Source organism: Leuciscus leuciscus (genome assembly GCF_965113295.1).
Source record: "Leuciscus leuciscus genome assembly, chromosome: 15".
Classification (NCBI taxonomy): Eukaryota; Metazoa; Chordata; class Actinopteri; order Cypriniformes; family Leuciscidae; genus Leuciscus; species Leuciscus leuciscus.
Window position 1 is genome coordinate 30,480,975 of NC_138739.1, and position 24,953 is coordinate 30,505,927.

The 24,953-nt window shown below is 37.8% G+C and overlaps 1 protein-coding gene across 3 annotated transcripts in view; it reads right to left on the reverse strand.

Annotated features, from left to right (window-relative positions):
• Positions 1-557: 557 nt before the first annotated feature.
• camsap2a (calmodulin regulated spectrin-associated protein family, member 2a) overlaps positions 558-24,953 on the reverse strand; it is a 41,400-nt gene continuing 17,004 nt past the window's right edge. The window contains exons 3-18 of one of the 3 annotated variants that reach the window (XM_082139805.1): positions 19,465-19,626; positions 18,308-18,391; positions 15,939-15,971; positions 14,718-14,859; positions 13,092-13,231; positions 9,583-9,673; positions 9,387-9,483; positions 9,219-9,256; positions 9,058-9,127; positions 6,942-8,967; positions 6,042-6,178; positions 5,739-5,959; positions 5,192-5,258; positions 3,491-3,609; positions 2,920-3,038; positions 558-2,841 (exon numbers count right to left, since the gene is read on the reverse strand). In XM_082139805.1, the coding sequence (XP_081995931.1) occupies positions 2,536-2,841; positions 2,920-3,038; positions 3,491-3,609; positions 5,192-5,258; positions 5,739-5,959; positions 6,042-6,178; positions 6,942-8,967; positions 9,058-9,127; positions 9,219-9,256; positions 9,387-9,483; positions 9,583-9,673; positions 13,092-13,231; positions 14,718-14,859; positions 15,939-15,971; positions 18,308-18,391; positions 19,465-19,626 (3,852 nt within the window). In that variant the 3' untranslated portion in view covers positions 558-2,535. Of the gene's footprint in view, positions 2,842-2,919; positions 3,039-3,490; positions 3,610-5,191; positions 5,283-5,738; positions 5,960-6,041; positions 6,179-6,941; positions 8,968-9,057; positions 9,128-9,218; positions 9,257-9,386; positions 9,484-9,582; positions 9,674-13,091; positions 13,232-14,717; positions 14,860-15,938; positions 15,972-18,307; positions 18,392-19,464; positions 19,627-24,953 lie in introns of all 3 variants that reach the window. The other 2 variants (XM_082139804.1, XM_082139806.1) reach the window with 2 other exon arrangements.

Below are 24,953 nucleotides of genomic sequence, written 5' to 3' on the forward strand. Positions count from 1 at the left end.
AAAGTAATCTGATTATGTAATGCATGTTATTTGTAATGCATTGCTCGTTACATCAACAAATTAATCTGATTTTGTAATGCATGTGATTTGTAATGCATTGCTTGTTACATCAAAAAGTAATCGAATTACATAATGCATGTTACTTTTAATGCGTTACTGCTCGTAACATCAAAAAAGTAGTCTGATTTTGTAATGCATGTTACTTGTAATATCATACTTGTTACATCAACATTAATGCATTAAGTGTTAAATGTTCAAGAAAACGTTCTAAAAATGTACAATGTTGCTTCCAAAAACAACACAAAATTTACCTTTGTTGCAGGATTTTTTTTTTTACATATATATTTTCGCTTGACAGGACATATTGTCATGAATATTCAAGAGTGATTCTTTAATTAGAGGCACTTTTGAGTACTAGAAACCTTAAATTATTAAAATAATTTCTTGTATCATTATTTTTGCACTTACTACTTCTATATAGTACTTAAGTGTGCACTACAGCAATTTTAGTATGCATGTTAATATACAAAGTTAAAGAATAATCAGCAAGCTGCAAATGAGGCCATGCGAAATTTATTGAATGCAAAGAACATGTTATTTGAACAATATGACAGCACAGCGCCTGAAAGAAAATAAAAGAGAGAGAGACGTGCTGGAGAGATCAGAGAACACACACTGTACAGTTTTCTATCGTGCTCATTTACAGTTAAATAACCCCCGTTTGTGGCCCGAAATGGCCAAATAAGAATTCCATTTCCAGTAGTAGGCTACCTTTTCTAACGGATTAAAGATGGCGTCCTAAAAGGCTACTTTGAATTGAAGGCTGTGCGCATTATTTCCATTCCAAACACAGACACGTCACTCGAACTACTCAGTAGATGTTTGTATGTGAGAACAGGTGTGCATGTTTATGTTTCAAGAGTCAAGCACCAAAAATAATGAAAATTTTTACAATTCCTACTCAAACAAAAGGAAGGCTGTTGTTTTTCAATCAGGCAACAAAAGCCTCTACCCGTATACAGCCACATTTTGCCTTTTGACGATTGAAGATGCGGTCACATTTAGCTATCCTTGTTCGACAAATTTTCTCTGTTGAAATCGTGTCATTTCAATAGGTATTTGCGCGATTGGTAATTTCGCAAAGATGCCCGCATGCAGAGATGCTCACGCAAATTCGCCGCTTTGACCAACAGAAAGCTGCTTGGTTTTAAAGCGACACCGTTGTGAGCTGTGCTTCATGCATCACTACACTATTGACAATGGACATTTTTTTTGCCCGAGAAATTTTACATAAATGAATATTGGACAAGCTAATATGATCGCACCTTACGGGGGAATCCTAACAGACTGAGATTCATAACATTTTAAAATGCCACACAGACTCCAGGCGTACAAAACGTGGCATGTTTTGACCTCTTCAACAAGTCAAAAAATGACTTATTTTAAATAATTTACCACTCAAACGATTTAGTCCTCAGTCACAAAACATGGAAATGTCTCCAACAATCCGGTAAAATATCATTTGGTAAACTGCTTTTAATAGTTCTGCGTGACCCAGGACAGGGAACATTTTTCAGATCAGTCACCACAAGCATACATAACAGTACAAAAGTATTTTGAAAATGGTTATTACTCCAGCATATCTTAATCCGTGGAAATATCGTTGAAACAATTCAGTCCACCATAATCCGTCTGATTTTTTAATCGCACCAACAATAAAAAAAATGTAGGCCTATACAACAGAAAGGTTTGGATTTTAACCCCTAGTCTTATTTAAGACCTTTTATGAAATATAAATATTGATTATACTGATCATTATGCTGAACATTTCCTTCAGTCGGTCACCCACCCCACCCCACCCCACCCCACCCCAATATATATAAAAAGCAAATACACCTACAGGAACCAAATGAAATGAATTCACAATCCTGCTGTGAATCAATGCCATCAGATAATGTTGAAAAACCCATCAAAAGTGGGTTCGGCCTGCAAACAATACCACTCACTGCACATTAGCACACTGGTTAATGAATACTAGATATGACAGGATTCCCTTGCAGTACTAAACTGTAATAATCACAAGCTACGCATGTGAGAACCTTTCCATAAGCAGCCGTACAATCATATCAGGACAGTCGTAAAAAATGAAATCAAATAAAAACAAGATTAAAATATAGACAAAAAAGGCCACACGTCAACATATGTGCGAGATTTCTGTACAAACTAAGAACATTCAGTGCTTTAGTGTACCAAATTCAAATAACAGGTCATCCTTGACAACTTTTCATTATTTTGGCACATTTAAATAAAAACGACACGTACACGGTGCAGTAAAACAGCTTGAATCAGAAAGTCTTGGGTGTTAGACACATGAGTTTGATCCATTTGCCACCCCGTAGAGTTTTACATTCCAGTTGTGCATAATTTTCGCAAACTTGTGTGTCCGAACTGACGGAAGAGTGTAAAAAGTGTTGTAGGATTCGAATATGTACAAACAAGTGCATTGAGATCGTGTACATCCGACGTGGAGAGACACTAGGACTTTACGGCCGCTACTTTCTTCGGTGTTCCTGGTTTTTTGGTCTGCCACAGGTGGCTGTGGATCGTGATGGCGTCGACGCTTGCAGACATGGTCTTGGCTGGAATTTGGCTGAACTGCTTCCTGTCCGAGTTGTACTTGTAGAGGCCGTCGATCATCTTGCGTGAGATGGTTTTAGGACCGATGCCGGCCAACTTGTTGATTTCCTCCATCTCGGGGCAGTACGTGTAGAGAGAGCGAAACTGGCAGCCAGAATCCCGGAACAGGACCAGGAAGTTGTTGGCCCCTGACTTCTCCATTTCCTTGAGAAAACAAACAAATATAATGAATAAAACTTAAAATATAATAGAAATGTAATGAAAATGAACAGACATGCTTACCTCCAAAATCTTGTTTTTCTGTCCCTCATTGACTTTGCCAGCCAAACAGCAATGTGCCAAAGCATTCTGAATTATATGCTTATTTGACTTTGCGCTGGGCTCTTTATATAATTTTGGACCTGCAGCAAAAATATAGAGGGTGCATTATGCAATGTCATAGTTTAATATTGTACCATCTGAGTCTGCTGTTGACCCTCCAGTCCTCTAGATGGAGCCATCACCCGAAGTTCTGAGCATGTTTTATACAGAATGTAAGAAATCGCATACTTCCCTACTATATAGTTGGCAAAAAACAGTATGTGACAAAGTATGTCCGAATTTACAGTACTCATAAAAGAGTTGGGAAAAAGTACTATATACATTAATTCTATATAGAACATACTTTTTTAGTGGTTGTGAAGTAATTAATTATTCAAAAAAAGTACCTCCTCAAAAGAGTATGCGATTTCGGATGCAGCCCAAATGTTTGGTCATTTAGAAAAGCTTAGATGGTGAGAGTATTGCTCAGAACTATTATACCACAGCACCCTCTGGTGGACTGGAGGTGGAGCTGCAGCTTTAGAATTTTAACCTGTATATTCCGTGTTGGATGTCAGTGAGGATGTGGTGGAACCATTCTCCCAGTCTTTCTCTCCGTTACGACTGCTGGAGCGAGTGGGCGACAGGCACCCGTCTGCTGAATCAGGCCTACTGGGATGACATGATAAACTGAGTCCTGCAAACTGCAACTCTGATAGGAACAATGCTGATACACCTACTAACAACTCCTGCTCTCATGCAAAATCAGGCAGTGAGGTCTTAGTGACTGAATTATAGCTCTTAATCATAACATTGTGTTTTTATCTAATGTATTTATTTATATTTCATTGTCATAAGCATCAAATGAAACAACAAACATAAAATACTTTTAATGTGACGTATCTCAGAAAGCAATCGAATATTAAATGTACATTAAAGGGTTAGTTCACCCAAAAATGAAAATTCTGTCAGTAATTACTCACCCTCATGTTGTTCCAACCCCGTAAGACCTTCGTTCATCTTCGGAACACAAATTAAGATATTTTTGATGAAATCTGACAGCTGTCTCACTCCTCCATAGGCTTCTAAAGACGTTATAACTTGCTGGCCCAGAAAATGCATTAAAGACATCATGACTACAGTGGCTCAATCTTAAGTTTATAAAGCGACGAGAATACTTTTTGTGCGCAAAAACAAACAAAAATAACGACTTTATTCCACTATTCATTTCCTTCTCTCTGGGCCTCGAGTTTTTTCACGTAGTGTTTTTGCGCAGCGCGTCTGTGTTGCACGTCACACGTAGGCTCACTATTGGCCGACGCTGGTCATGTGTGTGATGCGTGTGACGTGCAACACAGAAGCGCTGCGCAGTTATCCTACGTGAAAAAAACTCGAGGCCCAGAGAGAAGGAAATGAATAGTGGAATAAAGTCGTTATTTTTGTTTGTTTTTTTGCGCACAAAAAGTATTCTCGTCGCTTTATAAACGTAAGATTGAGCCACTGGAGTCACTTGGACTATATTAACAATGTCTTTAAGGCATTTTCTGGGCCAGCAAGTTATAACGTCTTTAGAAGCCTATGGAGGAGTGAGACAGCTCTCAGATTTAATCAAAAGTATCTTAATTTGTGTTCCGAAGATGAACGAAGGTCTTACGGGGTTGGAACAACATGAAGGTGAGTAATTACTGACAGAATTTTCATTTTTGGGTGAACTAACCCTTTAAGATCATGAACATGTATTATTTTTAGATAACATTACTGAAGCCTCTAAATAAGTCTCTTGCAAGTTAAGTGCAGATCTTTATTGTAGTGTTTTTGCGGTTTCAGTGCCATTCAATGCTAAGTGTGAGGCTTAGTGACCTTAAACCAATGCTTGTTTAATAATGACAAAATAAAACAAAAAAGCTGTGATGGGTGAACTATAATAGCCATCTTTATTGTTCAAAGATTGGGGATCATTCCTCGTGTTTCTGCCAAGCTCATAGCAAAACAGGATGTTCTTCTAGAACAGAAGATGAATGCATAAAGAGTCTTATCCAACCAAGACTGACCTTCTATTTCTCACACGAGGAGAGCTCAAAAAGAAGAAAAGACTGCCAGATGCTAAGCTATAGCTTCTAAGAAGCAAGAACATTCAAGAATACGAATGAAAAAATACAGAGAATTCAAAGGATACTGGGTTAGTATTGTGCAATAAAGGAAACAAGGAAATAAACATTTTCTCATTCAGTTGACTGCTTAAAGCGCCTCTTACCTGGGTGTTTTCTTATCTGAGCTGACACTGTCATTATCTCCAAGAGACGCCAGAGACAGGCTGGACACTGAAAAAACACGAGGTCGTGAACCTGGATGCAACAGAAAACGGGACAGGTCCCACAGTTACACAAGACAACAGCAAGCCCGCCAAACTTTGTGTTACCCTCATAACAGTACAGCTCTCTGTAATGATGTTGCTAAATGGACTCTTCAACTCCTTCAAACTGTCTAAACAAAAAGAGTTTATATATATTGTATTCATGAAGGAGCTGTAACTTTTACTTTAAATCTGTCTTGTACAGTAGGATGTGTCCAAATAATTGGTACAAAATAATTTGAAAGAATGCTTAAATCACTCAACCACTTCAGTTCAACCACTTAGTTACATTAGTTAGAAAATTATTAAATTGGTTAGAATAGATATTTAGAGCAAGTGTTATAGCACGTGTTAGAAGAGGGATGCAGTGAGCTGGACAGGGAGAGGCTGAGAGTAGCACAAAGCATACAGTGCCGGGCTTCGCCAGTAGGGGGCGCTCGCCCTTTACCTGCCGTGGCCCTGACAGGAGTCCTGGGGGACTCCATCACATCTCTGTGGATGGACTTGGGCCTTGGTTTCCTCTGCTTGGCCCCCGCAGGCCGTGGTTTGACAAGCGTGTCCATGTCCTCCATAAGTTTCAGCTGTTTTCTCCTCAGGTACTCCTGCTTGATAAATTCCCGCCGGGCTTTGTCTTCTTCCTTCTTTGTGCGGTCTTCCTCTGCTTTCAGCCTATGGAAAGAGACCGATATTTGATTTAAGAATCAGGGGGAGAAGTTTAGTCTTGGTGATTGACAGATGGGCTGGCTGTTACCTGGCCTCCTCTTTCTTTTGTTCAAGCTCCACCTCCAGCTGTTGTTTCCTCTGCTGGCTCTCCCGTTCTCTTCTCAGCCTTTTCTCCAGAAGTGCGGCTCGTTTCACGGCCATGCTGTCCTCTCCTTTCATGTCATCCTGAAAAAATAAGCACATTATCAAGAATCTCTGTTAATATATTTTTATGTCCAGGTTTTTCCAAGTATCTGAAGGCAGTATACTGATGTTGATATGACCAGTCTGAATAAACCAGATATACGCTACACTGCTCAGACTCCCTGAAGAATGAAATAAAATGAATGATTTATTTCCCTCCGTTTCTTGACCTAGATCCAACAGCTGCGTTTTCCAGTGATCTGTCCCAAGCTAACCTCCTTCTGCGACTGTACACACTAAGAACATTTCAGATATTACGCACACCACAGCATTTTCCCAAACTAAAGCTATGGTAATACGGCATTTCGGGTACTAACTATGGCCTTTAACAGCTAAAACAACACGATTTTTTAAAGTTTCTTTCTAAAATTTGACTGGTGCTTGCCACCACAATGCTAAAGTCTTCTGGACAGTTGTTAGGGCATTGTTAGCTGGTTGATAAGGTGTTCTGTATCGTTTTAGCCCATTGTTAGGTGGTTGCTTAATGGTCCAGGACATATCCTACTCCAAAGTCTAGAAAATCGATATCCTCAATAAACATAATTTGAAGTATCGTTCATGTTTTTTTAGCCCAAATGGTGTTGGACAAGATACGCACTTAAGTTTAAAACTTTAACTCACATTCTAATCACTAAAGCAATAGCAATAGTGACGTTCACCACTAAGGGATTCACAACATGTGGTACTGGAGGATTTAATTTCCAAGCTTTCTTTATCTACAGGATCCTTTGACATTTAAATCTACCTTGAAGAAGAATCCACGGCACATTTTCTGCTCATCGTCCTGATTCTCCCCTGAAGTCTCCTTTTCACCTTCCTCTTCTAATGCTTGTCCATCCAGGGGCTTGAGAACAGACAGTGGAACCTCAATCAAATTTTTGTTGGTCTGATGGGCAATGTCAAATGGCTCAGTGGGAGTGACAATAACGGTCTCCATTACGATCTGCGACAAGACTTCTGACACACTAGATTCCATTGCTGGTTTAAACTCATCTGTTGACTTCTTCAGATATTCCCTTTCTTCTGTTGGTTTGTTCTCCCCTCCTTTATCTTCTGGCTCTTTAGCACTCAAGTCAGTGTCTTCGGTTACTGCCTGTTGGGTTTCTTTGGTTGGGGAGGTGTTAGTACCATAAGAACATTCAACAGACAATGACTCAAGGCCTTGTTCAATGTCCTTGTCTGTGGTTTCAGCTCCTGATGGTGGTTTCTTTGCACTTCCCAAATAAGTAAACGAGCAGGACATGGGCTGAGAAGGGGAGAACCTTCTGAGGCGTGGGATGCTGTCCACTGACTGTGGAACGTTTAAGACTCGGTTGAAGGGAGTGATCTTTAGCTCATTGGGTCTGGGTGTCCTTGGCGTCTTGGAATGGAAAGAAGCGGATTTCCTCTTAAGGTTTGTAGGGGAACGGTGTGTAGCTCTAGGGGAATCTGCGGGTGAGGGAGACCCAGAAGAGCGAGCCCCACTCCCTCTGAGCTCTCGTACCTGCTTTTGTGGTGAAGGTTGAGGTGGTAAAACAACCCATGCCTGTTGCTCTCGCATCTGCATAATTACCTCCTGCTGCTGGGCCAGTCGCTGCATCTCAGTCTGCAAGAAGCTCAGGGACGAATTGAGCTTATCAATGGAGCGCGTATATTCCATCAGGTCCGCCTCGCATGTGCCATCCTCACCCGCAGACTTCTGCGGAGACTTGTCAGGTTGGGGTGTCTCTGCCGGCGTCTTTCTTCCCTCTAAGCTGGGAGTGTTCTCCTGAGATGGTGAGGTGCCATCTATTCCTTTCCTCTTGACAACTGTGAGGAAAGCACTGCGTCCCATCTTTTGACGGTGTCGGGTAAAGGCCGCCTCCACTTTCTTCTTCTGGGCTTCAATGGCCCGACGCTTCTCCTCAAGTCTCATGCGCAGTTGCACCATTTCTGCAGCCATGGTCTGGGCTGGGTCCTTGGATGGCTGATGTGCAGGGCTGATATCAGGCGAAGGGGCCCAGGAGACAGAGTGAGGAATGCCGAGATCTGAACCATCTGGTGTTGTGCCTTGGGAAGCACCACCTTTGGCCTCCCCGTTTGGATTCAGTTTACGGAATTTCTGCTCAGCAAAGCTGGTCATCTTAATCCCAGGTGTAAAAGCAGGGGCTGGGATACTTCCGGCAGGGGATTTGGCACCAAGGCTGCTGGGACATGGGCTAGTAGAGCCTTGGCTATGGCAAGCTTTTGCCTCAAAGTCTTGATCTGTGTCAAGCTCCATGCTGACAGTACAATCCCTAAGTGATGAGTCCTCATCTAATGTCTCTTGGATGTCCTCCGTAAGCACATGGATGCCGGTGTCTACTTCAGTGGTGGATGAGCTAGCAACCCCTTTGAATGATTCTGAAACTGAGTCTAGCTCGCTATCCTTTGCTTTGGGGTTCGGTTCACTTTTACTCTGCAGGTGAAGAAAGAAGCCCTCACCAGCCGCATGGGCCCTGGGGCTCTGTGATTGCTTCTCTGAGTTGTGGATGATCTCAAGGGCCTCTTCGATGCTAGGTGGCCCTGAGCCATTTAGACGGCTGTTATGATTTCCTGACTGGCTGTCAGGACAGCCTTCCTCCTCAATGCCCATGTTCTTGCCATTGATAGGCTGAAAGGACAGGTTTCTCTTGATGCCCCTTGTTCCGTGGGGCATCTTGAAACCAAAACCTTCAGTGCTGGCAGACCGAGTCATTCCTCGGCCAGTAGGTGTTTGATTGGTGCACTCTTTATCGAATGGGATTTCAAAGGACACACCCTGAGCAGCAGACCTGCAGAAAGAAGACAGGATAGTATCCAATGGCATGTAGTTTTACACTCTATGGCTTAAAGTCTCAATAATGAGATGAAGTTGCACTTACTTTTTCTCCTTGGGCCAAGTACCCATGAAGCTGTCCACAAATGACATTGATGTTGATCGCCTGATCTCACCTGTATAACACATATATAACTTATAAAGTACTGGGTGCATTTAGTACTTATATTTTGTCATAAAACACTTTCTTAGACTTCTGAACTTTACCTGAGCCTGAAGTCTGTGGTTGAGGTCGGAGGGGGAGACTTAAACATAATAAAAAAATTAATAAAAATTAAAAATATCAATGTAATTTTACATTTGATTTTCAATATCTACAAACAAAGTAAAAAGCAGGAGGGGGAATTTTTCCATTAAATATATTTTTTTATATACCTTGGTCTGTCTGGACTAGGAGGTCTTTCCATGAAACTTCGCTTTGTGACTTTTGAGATGGGCACAGACGGCAGATTTTTCAGTGAAGGGGCTGGTGCTATAAATCACATGACAAATGTGTCAGTATACAAATGTAATATGACAAATACAAATATGTAATATTTCTGACAAAAACATTGTTATGAGATTAGCTTACCTTCAGTGTCCAACACCTGAGGTTCAACAAATGGCGGCTTAACAACCTCAAACCACCAGAAGAGCTCAGCCATGAACACAAGATAGTTATTCTGGTAAAAAATAAACAACAATAGCTTTATTATTTCATATATATAATAACAAGGAGAACTTTGCAAGGGGTCCCCTGAAATTATACGCTTGTATGAAACTAGTACATGCAATATTCCTCCTCTCCCACAAGATGTCTCTGCATTTCTCTAAATCCTGTTAGTTCATGAACAGACACCACCTGGAGACAAGAACATCCTTTTCCTTCAAATTTAATTGTATAGCTTATATACGAGGAATGTTAAGGAATTACATAATGTATGGTTTATATAGCTTTATTTTTGCTTAATAGCTAATTCTATTCATCTAATAGCACAATCTTTTTGTGTTATGACCAACATCTTTACGCCAAGACTACAGAATTCATGACCTTGAATTCATCGAGGGTACCTGACATGATGAAAAATGCCTCTGATACACTATTCCCACTCAGCAGAAATTGTACCTAGCAGTTAAAAGGCACAGGGTTAACAGCAGCAATTATCTGACGCCACTCCCAGAAGACATTACCTCAGCATTTTAATTGACTTTCAACAAAGAGTCCTTGCTCTCTTTGTAGGCTTGAGTAGCACTAAACCACATCTATTCCATATAACCAAATGATTAAAGCATTTATTCATCATTTAATCCAAGGCATCATTTGTTAACTGCCTTTAATAATATAATAAAATGAATGTCACTTGCTAGCAAATTAACAAAAACAACGCCACCCATTGTCAAATTATTCAAATATCCTCTAAAGTGAAATTTATATATTCTCTCATACACAACCTCATTGATTTTATGCATTTCCATGAAACATCATCTACCAGCACTATTGGCAATAACTAAATAACTAAATAAAGGGGTCCACTGGTAACATTTGTATGGAGAGGTTGAAAGAGCCGGAGCAGGCGCGTGTCCGTACCCAGATGGTATTTGGCAGACGCGTACTCTCCCCAATCTGCCTGTCCACCTACTTATTCACACATAAAGTGTGAACATATTATTAGAAGGCTTATCTATTATTTTAGGGGACGTAAATGTTGCTTTCAATTAGGGAGGCCGATTTAAAGTGTTAATTTAGTACAATTAATTGTTAAAAAATAATATGTAAAAACCTGAATAATGCTTCCTGACACAAATAAAAATTTCTTAATAACAGAATGGAACAGAATCTTTAGTGTGGTCAATCAATCAAAAATGCTAACTTAATTTTTTGCTGTAATTGAAATATTTAATATATATATATATATATATATATATATATATATATATATATATAAAAAACCAACTTTTTACTCTACAGTTGAAAGGATAAAGAAATTAATGCGATCATGTCACAATACATTCCAGATTCAAACCGGCATCTTCTGCAGGAGCACTACATGAAGCACACGTGCAAACCGCACTGAACATTTCAACAAAAGGAAGCAGCTGGGATTAGAGTACTGACAGAAACTGGGTCAAGGTTACAGCTCAGTGACCTGCTCTCAATTCCACTCACATCTCTGAGATTCAGCTCTGAAGTCTGGCACTGTATCAGACGCTGATCATGTCCTCTAAACAGAGGCTTGTAAATAAAACCCAACACAGTGTGAGATTTTGCTACCATTTGTGGAACTACAGTTTAAACAAAAACCAGGTGGGACGTTGATTCCAGTTGCATTGCTCTCTGTTTAGGAGTTCCTAACCTCTTTATGGTTTAGTAAGTGTGGCGAGGTTTACAAATCCAAATGACTGCTTTACCAAAAATTGCCAAACTACATCTCATCATTCTCTTTCAATACCCACAACCGTTTCATCTTATGGATTTCAACACTACCGGCAGAAAAATCATACATTTTTAATGCAAAAAACCCCAAAGGCTTCTCGGTATCCACGACTGAAAATCTTGGCTGCAGATGCTCTTTCTATCCAGTCTAGAGTCCAGACCAGAGAGGAACAAGATCAAAGACATGACAACATAACATTCGGAAAGAAAAAAACTGGTCTTCCCTTCCATCTGATCTCATCGAGAAAGTCTAGAGAGTCTGTTTTATAACTGACAGAGTAGTCTGAAGGTAAAAATCTCCAGTTTGATGAATGTAGTTTGCAATGCAAGTTTTTTCAATTTTTTAAATAACATTTTAAGATCTTAGAGGATGCAAATCTCATAGAAAAGTACATTATAAAAGCAAAAAAATGTTCTAGGCTTCTTTGGCTTAGCAAAGATGCCACAATGGCTTATCAAACAAACCATTCTTCCTATTGGAGATTCACCAATGTATCGGCCAATAATCGGTATTGGTTAAAGCAATTATTTTCACTAATCAATGAGCAGGGCCGATTATATCCTGTCAATCAAAAGGGGGCAGAAAAATTTGTTCAGACTGCAACTCATACTGTGTGTGAAGAAAATCTCTCGTGTTGAATTTTGGGCAAGTTAATGCACAATAATACATTTACAGTAAAAAAAAACCAAAACAAAAAAAGCCAGGGTTGCCAGATCTGCAGTTTTCCCCTGTACTAAACATTATTTGTAGCGTGCCTCCCATCCAATAATCACAAAGAGCTTTGTGCTTTGTTACTTCTGATAATAAACAAAGCTTCATCTTTCAAATTCTGTCCATTTTATCACGACATTCAAATAATAAATGGTGTTTTGACTTTCTTAAAGGGGACGTGACAGATCGGGGAGTAATTTCTTCTACTTTAATATAGCTCGAAAAAACAATGCATGAACATCATAAGGTACGTTGAAAGACACAGTACAACTTACCGAAATAAATCACGTCTCATGTAATCGCTTAATCAGTGTCTTAACCGCGGAAAGACGTCAATAAAACAGCTCGTAAACAATGTGTCACTTAAAGTTGCATTTACCTCAGAAAAGTTATCCGATGTTCACAGTTCGTTAGCTAGCTCTATAAAAACACTAGAGAAGAGCTTATTTACTGCTAATGATATGTATGCTTGAATAAATTAGTCATGAAGAAAAGTGTTATAACTACCTTATGTGCAACTGAGTTGTTTAAAAACATGTATTGGTACATCTCTGCTTCCTATATTTAAATATCTGCTGTTTTTTTTAAATGTGATTTTGTTGCTCTTTTAGTCAATAGTCTTTAGAGAATCTGCTTCCATTGGGAGGCTTGTTTAAGCACCAGCGTTTAAAGGCACGCCTTATGCTTTTGGCTTTTTAACAGGAATAAAGCCAACTCCCACGGGTGGCATTTGCGCTATTGCTAAAAAGGCTAAAAAAAAAAACCAGCATCCCACCAATCACATATGTTGTGGCCTTAGAAATTTGACAAACTTGGACCCGCAGTTGTAACATATCAACCAGTGAAATTTGAAGGCAATGAACTTGGGAAACTTAAGGTTCTACTATGGCATCAGGGTGTAAAACGCTCCCTAACTGAAACCAAATGTGGATATAAGTTGTCTCTGAAGACTTACTTTGATGGAAGAATGAGCGTAGAGCATGTCCTCCAGATTGAAGTGGCAGCAGTGGTTCAAATGCTCCCTGCAGAAGTCCTGGATGAGCTTAAGGTTGTACAGACTGTCTGCCAGTGACATGGTTTCCTTCAGGAAAATGTCTGTAAATCAAAAACGATTCAAAGTGCTACTTTAACCAGGCACTCCTCAATGAGACCGATCATCTGGCCTATTTGTCAGATTCTCAAAGGGCTCAACCAATCACAGAGAAGCCCATTAATCATGGAGTCTAAATGACAGTCATGTGATTCAGCCTTTGGAGATAAATCTAATTGCGTCCATCATTTGATTTCACAGCTAGGTGGAGAAACAGTTCTAGTCCTCTTCATCACTGCGATTAGATTAACAGTAAATTCAAGATGATTAAAGTCACAAAAAAAGTTCAGGATTTCTAAATGAGTAGTTGTAGACTATTGTATTCACTAATTCAAAGTCCAGTGAAACTTGTCAAATGGCTGAAATCAATTTACAGCATGTTAAAAATAACATTCAAAACACTTCACTTTTGTAATGTGACATTTTAAAGTGAAATATTTAGTGGTAAATAACACTTACATAAAGAATAAACAGAATATAAATAGAATAAATGCCAAATGGAAAATTGTATTATATTGTGAAAAATATAAACATAATATAATCCTATACTATAAATAAAAACAACAACAACAACAATATATTATTAACATGTGTAGTATTATTACATTTATATTTTTCACAGTATTTTTCTAGATTTAAATGTTTGTACGGTTATGTTATGAAATGTTTAAAAAAGCATTTGTCTGGGCTCCAACAACTGAAAATATATAATATTAATATATATACAAATTATAATATATTTATAGTAATACTATAATGTTTTATTTCATTATATAAAAATAATACATTTGACTATTGCATAATGCATGTTATTTCAATTATAATATTGTAGAAAAAATGTATATAATATTATACTTATATTAATGCTATGATTTTTATTTTATAATATAAAACATATTAAAATAATACACAACATTATTGTATTTTTTGATGTAGTGGTAGGAAAAATATTTGCCTATCGTATAATATTAAAAAAAATATGACCCCAAAACTTTTTATAATACAAATATATAATCCATCCCCATTTACATTTTTATGATATGCAATTAAACCTGAATTGTGCATATCTGGTGCATCCTTAATAGACTATGTACATTTAATAAGAAAGTAAATAGGGTTAATTTTATATATTAATCATTGTAATTATTTTTCTATATATCCTAGTCATCCAAGTATTCATTACTTTAATGAGCTCATTGTTTCTGCCCTAAATTAATACACAGTTAAATGAATACTGTACATTGTTAGCTAAATGCCTGATTTGTATATTTACATTTCTGAAATATATAACTTGGACACAGATCACTCTAAATTGTAATGAAGCTGCTTTGAAACGATATGTATTGTGAAAAACGCTATACAAATAAATGTGAACTGAATTGAAAATGTGAATTACCCATGGTCTTCAACAGCCTCCACACACTATTCCCTCTGAACCTTGCATATTATTTAGCGCACAGTAATGTTGCGTGTTTTGGCAGGTGGACGTACCTCCGAGGCTGATGATGGCGGGGCAGTAGAAGTGCAGCAGGGCGGCGAGGGCACAGCCATCTGTGCTGTCCTTCAGGAGGTTGTCCACCGGGGGGATCCAGGGAACCGTCCTGGACAGAGCCTGCTCCTTCCTATAACGGGCCTGGAGCGAATAGACATACACAAATGACTCAGTAAAGTAAAATGCATTGGATAAACCACATTTAATTTGAAAGTTCATGATGGCCTAATCAACAATTTACTAATGTATGGAAAAGTACTGAAAATACAACATGCGATGGGAACTTTAAAGGAACACTCCACCGTTTTTTGAAATAGGGCTTATTCACCTTCTTTCCCACATTTAGATAGGTGGGCAAATGCATTTTTGTCTCAGTGCATGCATTGTTTTAGTTTGACAGGGTCGGCGTGAGCTTAGCTTAGCATAATGAATGGAATCCTTTGTTGCCAGCTAGCATGTCCTGAATAAAAGTGATATAAAAAAAAAAAAACCCTACCTAATTACTTCTTGTGGCCTGCGTATTCACAACAAGCACAAATAGCGATGCAGATTAACACTAGGCGATTTCCTAAGCAGATATTGACTTATATATTAAGGACTATATTAGGGGGAAGCACAGGCGAAGCACTGCTACTTGGGCGTGATATCTCTGCGCCCAAGTAGCAGTGCTTCGCCTGTGCTTCCCCCTAATATAGTCCCAAGTCAAAATCTGCTTAGGAAATCGCCTAGTGTTAATCTGCATCGCTATTTTTACTTGTTGTGAATACGCAGGCTACAAGAAGTTATTAGGTGGGTTTTTTTTATTTTTTATATCACTTTTACTCAGGACATGCTAGCTGGCAACAAAGGATTCCATTCATTATGCTAAGCTAAGCTCACGCCGACCCTGTCAAACTAAAACAATGCATGCACTGAGACAAAAATGCATTTGCCCACCTATCTAAATGTAGGAAAGAAGGTGAATAAGCCCTATTTCAAAAAACGGTGGAGTGTTCCTTTAACTAACAGAAGTGACATTTAAATGAAAAATAAATACCTGGATGGCAACATGACATCTATTTTATACGCAGCCTGATATAAATATTTTTATGCCAACAGTTTATTGCGTGGTTAATGAAGCTGAAGACAATGGGAAAGAGTCGTCATGGCAACAAAAGCATGATGGAACCACGAGGTGGAAAAAGCCTGGATGAAATAATGCATTTCACAATTACACTTACGGGAACCAGCTTCATATACCACTTGGTTGGAGACTTCAGCCAGTCAAAGAATGAATGAGAGAGAAAAGACAGAGCAGTCACATCAGCAAGCAGAGGTTATTTAACGCAATCAGCTGTTTACGTCCCATATCAGATTAAGCGTGACGATCCCTTCATTACTACAAACAAGATCACCGGAAAACACTTAGCAGACAAATACGGCAACCCTTGAAACTTGAGGGGTTTAGTTACTTTTTCACAACACAAATAATAAGATAGACAGACATACAGATAGACAGATAGATAGAAATAGAGATCAAACGACCAAAAAAGGTTTGCTTGTCGCTGTCACGGCTGGTTAAGACAGTGTACTGGTTCTCGCCATGTTCTTAGTTTTCAGTTTTAAGCTTCTCTCAACTTTTTTAAGACTTAAAAGACTGGGAAAAACAGTATCATCAAAAGCACGCCAAAATATCTTTAGGGGTTCAAAAACTGAAGAAGAGAAAAACTCATACTCTCTGATCTAAGAGACATTAAACCCTGTGAATCACAATATGAATGCATTTTTAGTACCCAAGATGCCCTAAGAAGTCTGCGAAGTTACAGGATTAGTCTTTTGCCAGGGGATTATGTCTAGAAACAAGTGTGTAGTTTGAGACCTTAAAGAAAGAAAAACAGGGCAAGTCTATAGTATATATAATGAATTATACTATACTATACTATACTATACTATACTATACTATACTATACTACTATACTATACTGTGTGTATGCAGAGCTGCAATCCGCTGGTGTGTTTGTGTGTCAGTCTGGGCGCTTCATGCCATGCTGGCTGTTTCAGGATGTTTATAGTGTTGTGTAACCGCCTGACATTCCTCCTCGGCACTGATTGTGTCCTCTCAAACACACACATGCTAGTGCGCAGCGCCTGTGAGAACTGACTGCTCTCATTAGCGTCAGATGCCTAGCCCAGAGACGACCTCAGGACAGGGTGGGACGCCCCGGCACGGCAATGTGTGTGATGACTCTGCACTTCATAAGTTCTAAGAAGACTCAGATTATGACATTAAAGACGGAATTAAGGGGGACGAAAACCAAATGCTGCAAAAGTAGCACTGGGAAGTTAGCGGAGGCTTGCAGTGTCTAGGGGTTTGAGCAAGGACACAGTGTACATAAATGTAGCATTCCCTCTGAGAGAAGGTAAAACCAGGTGAGACCGACGTCATCCCGCCGCGTGCGCCAAATATACTGTCAAACCGGGACAGGAAGATGAAATGCGAAGCGTTAAAACATGAATCAGCAAAGATTTTGCTCTTACATCAGCCTGGCAGAACGTCCACGTCGGGACACTGCACGCCGCAGGACTGTGATTCAGCAAAGTCAGAATTACCCTCACGCAGCAACATGTTACAAAACACGACAACACGGCTGATGATATCCGTCACGTCCTGTGAACTCAGGTCAACTTTGCGAACGCTTACACGGGAGAACCCGAGGCAGCTTTTATATAAAATCTGAACAGACTAACATCCATCCATGTGGTTTAACATACCTAAGTATAGTCATTTGTTGGTCTGACAATATATTTGAATATTTATGATATATATTTAGTGAAAAATTCGACTTTTTGATTAATTTGCACAAATCTTAAACAGTCTTTTAAACGGTCTATTTCAATGAATCAGTTTACAGTCAAAACACAGATTTGTCTGTACATTACATGTCATTACATAATTATTGTCAAAAAAGCCTGAAGTGCTGATATGACATTTTTACTGCTTTATGTTTTTGGATAAATAAATAAATATATATGACTTTTCATTTATATATATATATATATATATATATATAGTGTATTGTTTATATTGGTACATATAAATTCAAAATTAATATTAATTATTAATATTATTTGTTTAAATTAATATAGCGAAAAACATCCAGGGCAGATAACTTTGCCCATTAAACAAGATATATAGCGAAATATCATTTAAAGGCTGAAAAAATACTGAGATATTAATTTTGTTTTGGCTCATCATTAATAATGAAAACAAATATTTAAGTAATGAGTATTCACAAATCATTTGCATTCTTTTTATGTTCAATATTGTGAAGCAACATTGTATTTAAGTAATTTAACCTTGTATTGCACAGTACCGTATTCAAGTGTATCAGAATACATGAATTTTAGAATAATCTGTACAAGCATTTGAGTTTTGAGGCATAAAAAAAAGATTGGCAGAACGTTGTTCTAAGCAGATTTCGGAGATGTACAAGTGCTCATTATAACAAAAATCCATCTTATGTCTAGCACTTTTTGTATCTTCCTCCTACAGATGAAAGTGACATGAATCATCGCTGGTTTTCAGCAAGAACAGGAAGTGCACACTTACCTTTGGATTCTCAACCGGCTCTGCGTTCTGCGCCTCCATCCTCCTTTGCTCCTGACTTACGATTTCCTTCAAGTATTCGTTCACCTTGAAAATGGGTAAAACAAAATTTTTGAGCTTCTATATATTAGTCTATATACAAGTCACTACCATTTTTTTTCAAAACAAACACAACGGAAAATAAATGATTGTTAAATTTAGGGATGTCCCGATCCGATCCACGGCATCGGTATCGTGTCGATACTGGCCCAGAACGCTACTCCGTCATTTTGTTCATACAGGACATCATTAAAACTGCAAAAAGTGTTTAGCCTACTTGTATTTGTGTAAAACACAACATTGTGCTTTTGTCAAACTGTAAACTCTTGTCAAACGGTAACCTACAACTGTCACCCAAACAAAATCTCACACACACACACACACACACACACACACACATACACATACACACACACACACACACACACACACACACACACACACACACACACACACACACACACACACACACACACACACACACACACACACACACACACACACACACACACACACACATACACATACACATACACACACACACACACACACACACACTATTTAAATGTTAACTTAAAATCTCAGGGTACTTCAAGTAAATATGTATGTGTATTATATTATATTATATTATATTATATTATATTATATTATATTATATTATATTATATTATATTATATTATATTATATTATATTATATTAATGATATCATTCAAATGTAAACAATAATTTGGGGTAAATTGGGGTAATTGTTTAATAATTGCATTATTAAATGGAGATATTGTTATAGATTTGTTATATATATTCAAATGTTGTATTGTTTATGGCAACATAAGTCAACAATAAGAACAACAAAAGGAGGAGAAATGTCCTTGCAGTCTCCCATGGTTTGCTCATGGTCTGTTTAGCATGTGTGTGTACATTTGAGGTAATGTCTTGATTTAGGCTGCAAGGGAATGTAAACATGAGTCGTCCCGTCACCGACACTCAAAGATGCCCTCAGAAATGATACGTGCCAATGAGGAAATATTCAGTGTGCCGGTATTCAAATGCAACAATACTCTAACTGTGTTATTAAGATGATGATCCGGCACAGTTATAGATAAGTTTAGGACATTAAGACCTTATTCATCCAGCTGGTGACCGCATCCTCTGTGTCATAGGGCACATCTCCGTCTGGGTAGTCGGTGGAGTATTGCTGCATGCACGCCATCACCTTCTCCACGCTCACCGTCTCCACTGTGTATGCCATCATCAGCGTGTCGATCATGGCCAAGTGGGCGCTCTGTGAACCAAAATCAATAAAAGATTGTTAAAAACGGTTAAACTGCTGACACAGGCCCATTCTCCCGAATACACATACTGACAATTGTGCCTCTCTCAGTTGGCAGCAAGTCATTCCTCACTGGAGTTTGTTGCCCTGGAAACGACAGTATCCGTCCCCTGTTGCTCGACCCAATTAGAGATAATCTTCCCTGAGATAGGACAGTCGCTCCTGCTCTTTCTCGGGGGCCCATCCTCACTCAACATTATTAATATAATATCCTGTACATGACGAGGGAAAATGACAGGTATGTAGATTCTAAAGAATTGAATGATTCCTTAGTGGTATTTAATGAGTAATCTGTATGGTTTGATTCACATTAGACATTGGTTTGGGAAGCGGACTTACATTGAGTTGTACGTTTTTAATTCGCTTAAATGAAGGAGTCATTCGATCTTGATTGAAACTAAACTTGTGCTGTAGGTTTATGATTCACTTTAAAGGGATAGTTCACCCAAAAATGAAAATTCTGTCATCATTTACTCACCCTCAAGTTGTTTCAAACCTGTATGAATTTCTTTTTTCTGCTGAACACAAAAGAAGATATTTTGAAAAATGTCGGTAACCAAACAGTTGATGGACCCCATTGACTTCCATGGTATTTTTTTTTCCTACTATGGAAGTCATTGGGGTCCATCAACTGTTTGGTTACCGACATTTTTCAAAATGGGGTCATTTTTGGGTGAACTATCCCTTTAAGGTACCAGCTCATAAAGGTGAGTCACATTAACAACATTTCGGCAACATTTTGTGACAAAAAAGGTCCATTGTAGGGCTGCACGATATCGAAGAAAAATGCGATATGCGATAACTAATTAAATAATGCGATATTCGATACGATAATGCTTAAAGTGTGTAAAATAAACTTAAATTATCTTTAAAATATATTTAAAATGATATAACCTACATACGTGTTTCACATTGTTTTTTTCCAGATTTTAACTTCTGAAAGTGAACGGCAGTGTTTTACTGTAGCATAAGAAGTGTTATTTTAACATCAGTGTAAACCACGGGGTTTAGGGTTTCAGCTACACTGAAAAAAATGATTCGTTGAATTTAAATAAAAAAAATTTATGGTAAGTGGTTGCACACAATTGATTTTAGCTACATTAAAACAAATGCATTAAGTTGAACTAAAATTGATTAAGTTCAACTTAATGCATTTGTTTAAATGTAGCTAAAATCAATTGTGTGCAACCACTTACCATACATTTTTTTTATTTAAATTCAAAGAATATTTTTTTCAGTGTAGGCCTGCATTATGTTTATTTAACAACAGAACATTATTAAAGCTACAAAAGTTATTCAGCCAAGAGCAGTGAGTGATTTTGTCTTTGTCTTTTGTTCATGACCCATATTATTGCAAGCTGTCGCGATATGCATTATCGCATTTGCGATATTTCGATAATTTCGATATATTGTGCAGCCCTAGTCCATTGTCTATTGATAGTGATGCAAGTCACTTTCAAACCAAGCGGCTTCCTGTCGGGTCAGCGCAGCAAATCCACGTGAAGCAACTTCAACCCAACTAGAAATCTACATGGAGAAATCTTTCCTCAGTCCTTAGTCCTCATCGGCAGAAGAATGCACTTGCGAGAACCGGTAACATAAAGATGTAAAGATGGTAAGTGTGCTTACTCACAGAGTCTAATAACACTATCAAAATTGCCCTCAATTTATCCATTTAAAATAAACAAGCAAAACAACGGATCATCTCCATCACCATGTCCTCTGGGTACAAGCAAATGAAAAATGAACCCCTCATCTCGACCACAAATTAAAATGTGGCTGTCTTATTAAAAGCCTTGTGTTCACAGAGAGACAAGACACTCTAGGAGGATATTGATTTGGTTTCAGTGAAAGCAAACCTCAGTGAAAGGACTCTTGAGTAAACATTGAATCAGAAAACATCGCAAGAAGAGTTGAGCTAATAAACCGTGTTCACGTGCCTGAAGTTCCAGCTGACTGACTGACTGATACTGTATATATACAATACTGTTCAAAAGTTTGGGGTCTGTAAGATTTTTTAATGTTTTTAAAAAGAATTATCTTCTGTTCACCAAGGCTGCATTTATTTGATAAAAAAAACCCCCAGTAATATTGTGAAATATTCTGACAATTTTTCTATTTTAAACTGTCATTTATTCCTGTGATCAAAGCTGAATTTTCAGCATCATTACTCCAGTCTTCAGTGTCACATGATCCTTCAGAAATCATTCTATGTTGATTTGATGCTCAAGAAACATTCATTATTATTATCAATGTTGAAAACAGTTGTGTACATTTTTTTTCTAAATTCTTTGATGAATAGAAAGTTCAAAAGAACAGCATTTATTTAAAATAGAATATTTTCTAACATTATAAGTGTCTTTACTGTAACTTTTGATCAGTTTAACTCATCCTTGATGAATAAAAGTATTGATTTATTTTATTTATTTCCCCCAAAAATTTTAATTAAAATTCTTATTGACCCCAAACTTTTGAACGGTAGTGTTTAATGTTACAAAAGCTTTAGATTTCAGATAAATGCTGTTCTTTTGAACTTTCTATTCATCATAGCATCATGAAATAAAAATGTAAATAACTGTTTTCAACATTGATATTAATCATAAATGTTTCTTGAGCATCAAATCATCATATTAGAATGATTTCTGAAGGATCATGTGACACTGAAGACTGGAGTAATGATGCTGAAAATTCAGCTTTGATCAGGAATAAATTACACTTATATATTCACATAGAAAACAGCCGTTTTAAATTGGAATAATATTTCACAATATTACTGTTTTTGTTTGTATTTTTAATCAAATAAATGCAGCCTTGGTGAGCAGAAGATACTTCTTTTAAAAACATTAAAAATCTTACTGACCCCAAACTTTTGATATAGTAAGATTTTTCATTATTTCATTTACAGCATATTTATCATTGTATATGCAGAATACTTTTAATGCAGATGTTATCCATTTCTAAGCGCTGCTCTTTTTGCTGCCTGGGAAACGTTCTGGCCTTTCACTGTAAATCTGAGCGCTCGTTCAGCTGAACAGGTATAGTGCAGAATGCCACAGCGCAGCTTTTCTGTCACATCAGATGAGTATGAACGCGGTTAGATGGAAAGATTCACTCTGATGGACCCCAGTGACACTGAGTTATGCTGTTCAGTCAGCGATTTTTCTCACTTGAGTGGGTCTGATTTCCTCTCCGCATGAGCTGTGACACTCCCACGTCTCATCGCAGGAAAAAACTAAACAGAAGACGGTCTGTTGCATAAGAGCTGGGCTTCTCGTTTAAGCGGATTACACTTAGAAATCCTTTTACTGATTAAACATTTTGAATGGGTGTTAATGGTCAGATTGTGTGTAATGATTTGATCTTCTGACTTGAGAATCTGACATAATCGCTTCAAAACAGAGATCAATAGCTCAATGGTTTATTGATTTTGGGGCTTTTTTATGATGACAGCAAGATAGGGAATGAGATCGACAGATGTTGCAGGTTGGATTTGAACCTGTGTTTCTTATGCGAGCACCAAACGTGTCTGAAGTCAGATTTACCCATGAAGTGTTTTCTTCTGTACTAATAACTTCCTACAGAAAGTATTTTCAAATCATGCATTTATAATAATGTTCCCGTTGAAGATCTAAAACAAACACAGCCCACAAATAGAAAATTAGGCTGTTATATAATGCAAAACCCATGTGTCCACGAAAGCAACTTTTTCATATTTATCTGTCCTTGTAGAAAGGAGAAACTGTCCTGTAATGAATTTCTCATAAAGCACTGCCCCTTGTTTCTACTCCCAGCAGTCACTGCTCTGCACGGCATCACGAATGCACACACACACACACACACACACACACACACACACACACACACACACACACACACACACACACACACACACACACACACACACACACACACATATACATATTATATATATATATATGACCACAAATGTTCTTATTATATCAATATAACTATAACAAATTTTTTAGGGATGCACAGAAATGAAAATTTTGGCTGATACTTATAATTCTTTATATTAGAAAGCCAATAACCGATATACTGGCTGATAAATCTAAATCCAAATTTGTATAAAAAAAATTGATTACAATTTTATGTTGCCTATATTGCAGATTTATCGATAACAATAACATTAAAACTGATCATATATCAGCCGATACCAATATACTGGCCGATATATCGTGCATGCCTAATACTTCTTTTATTTTATAGCCATATTGATATATAATCACATTTTTAACCAAATTGTGCAGCCCTCTAAACAATCACATCAAACCTCAAGGTAAAAAAAAAACCCAATAATGGTCAATTTTTTTTTGGTCAAATAATGCATTAAATATTTGTTTGCTTCAGAATTGTGTACTATATACACTGATATGCCATACACTACATACACACACACCGATTAAGAGTCAGGCGCCTGATTTTGGGAATAATATCAAAATATTAGCTTGAATATACTAAATATTCCTTATTAGCTTTAAAATACCATCTTTATTTTACTAGCAAAATATTAGCTTTAATATACTGAATAAACCAATCTTTGGCCTATAATGCTGAAGATAATAGAAAAATTAAATCTACATTTTCTTTAAGATCTTTTTTTTTTTTTTTTTTCATAGTTGTACATTCAGTTGTACATAATAAAATAATTATTTTCCAACAGTCAGTTCAAGGAAACTAACTCGTCTTTGTCCTAAATTTAAGGCTGGACAATGCTGATGAGACATACCAGCCGTGGCCGCTAAAAAAAACAGCACTGAAACGTTAGAAACGGCTCTTTGTAAACACTCTTTTGTTGGAGTCGGGCTGAAAACATGCTCCTCTGGGGCTCCCTCACCACTCCAAGACAGCCAGAGAACTAAATCAAAGGCACAAAACCACATTTCTTCCTTTCGAGTGGACCTACTGGTGAAACACCTGCCTAGACGCTCTCATTTGAGCGAAACCAAAAGGCACATCAAATATTGTAAGCATTTAATATTTAAGATAAGAGAAAGTGATTTCCTGTCATGTCGAGGTGTATTTGATCTGCTAATTCTGATTTTTGAAGAGAAAAACATCATAGCAGCCAGCCAAGAAAGACATGAGCGAAGCAAAAGGCCTGAATAATGCTGATATAGCTTTGTGCAACCTTGCCTTTTAATCCTCAATTTGAAGATTACTTTTACCTTGGCTTTTGGATTTAAATTGCACTTTGCACTAATGGATCCACCTTGCCTCCCGTCTTTACATGGCATTGCTATGGCAACAGAGCATGTGTG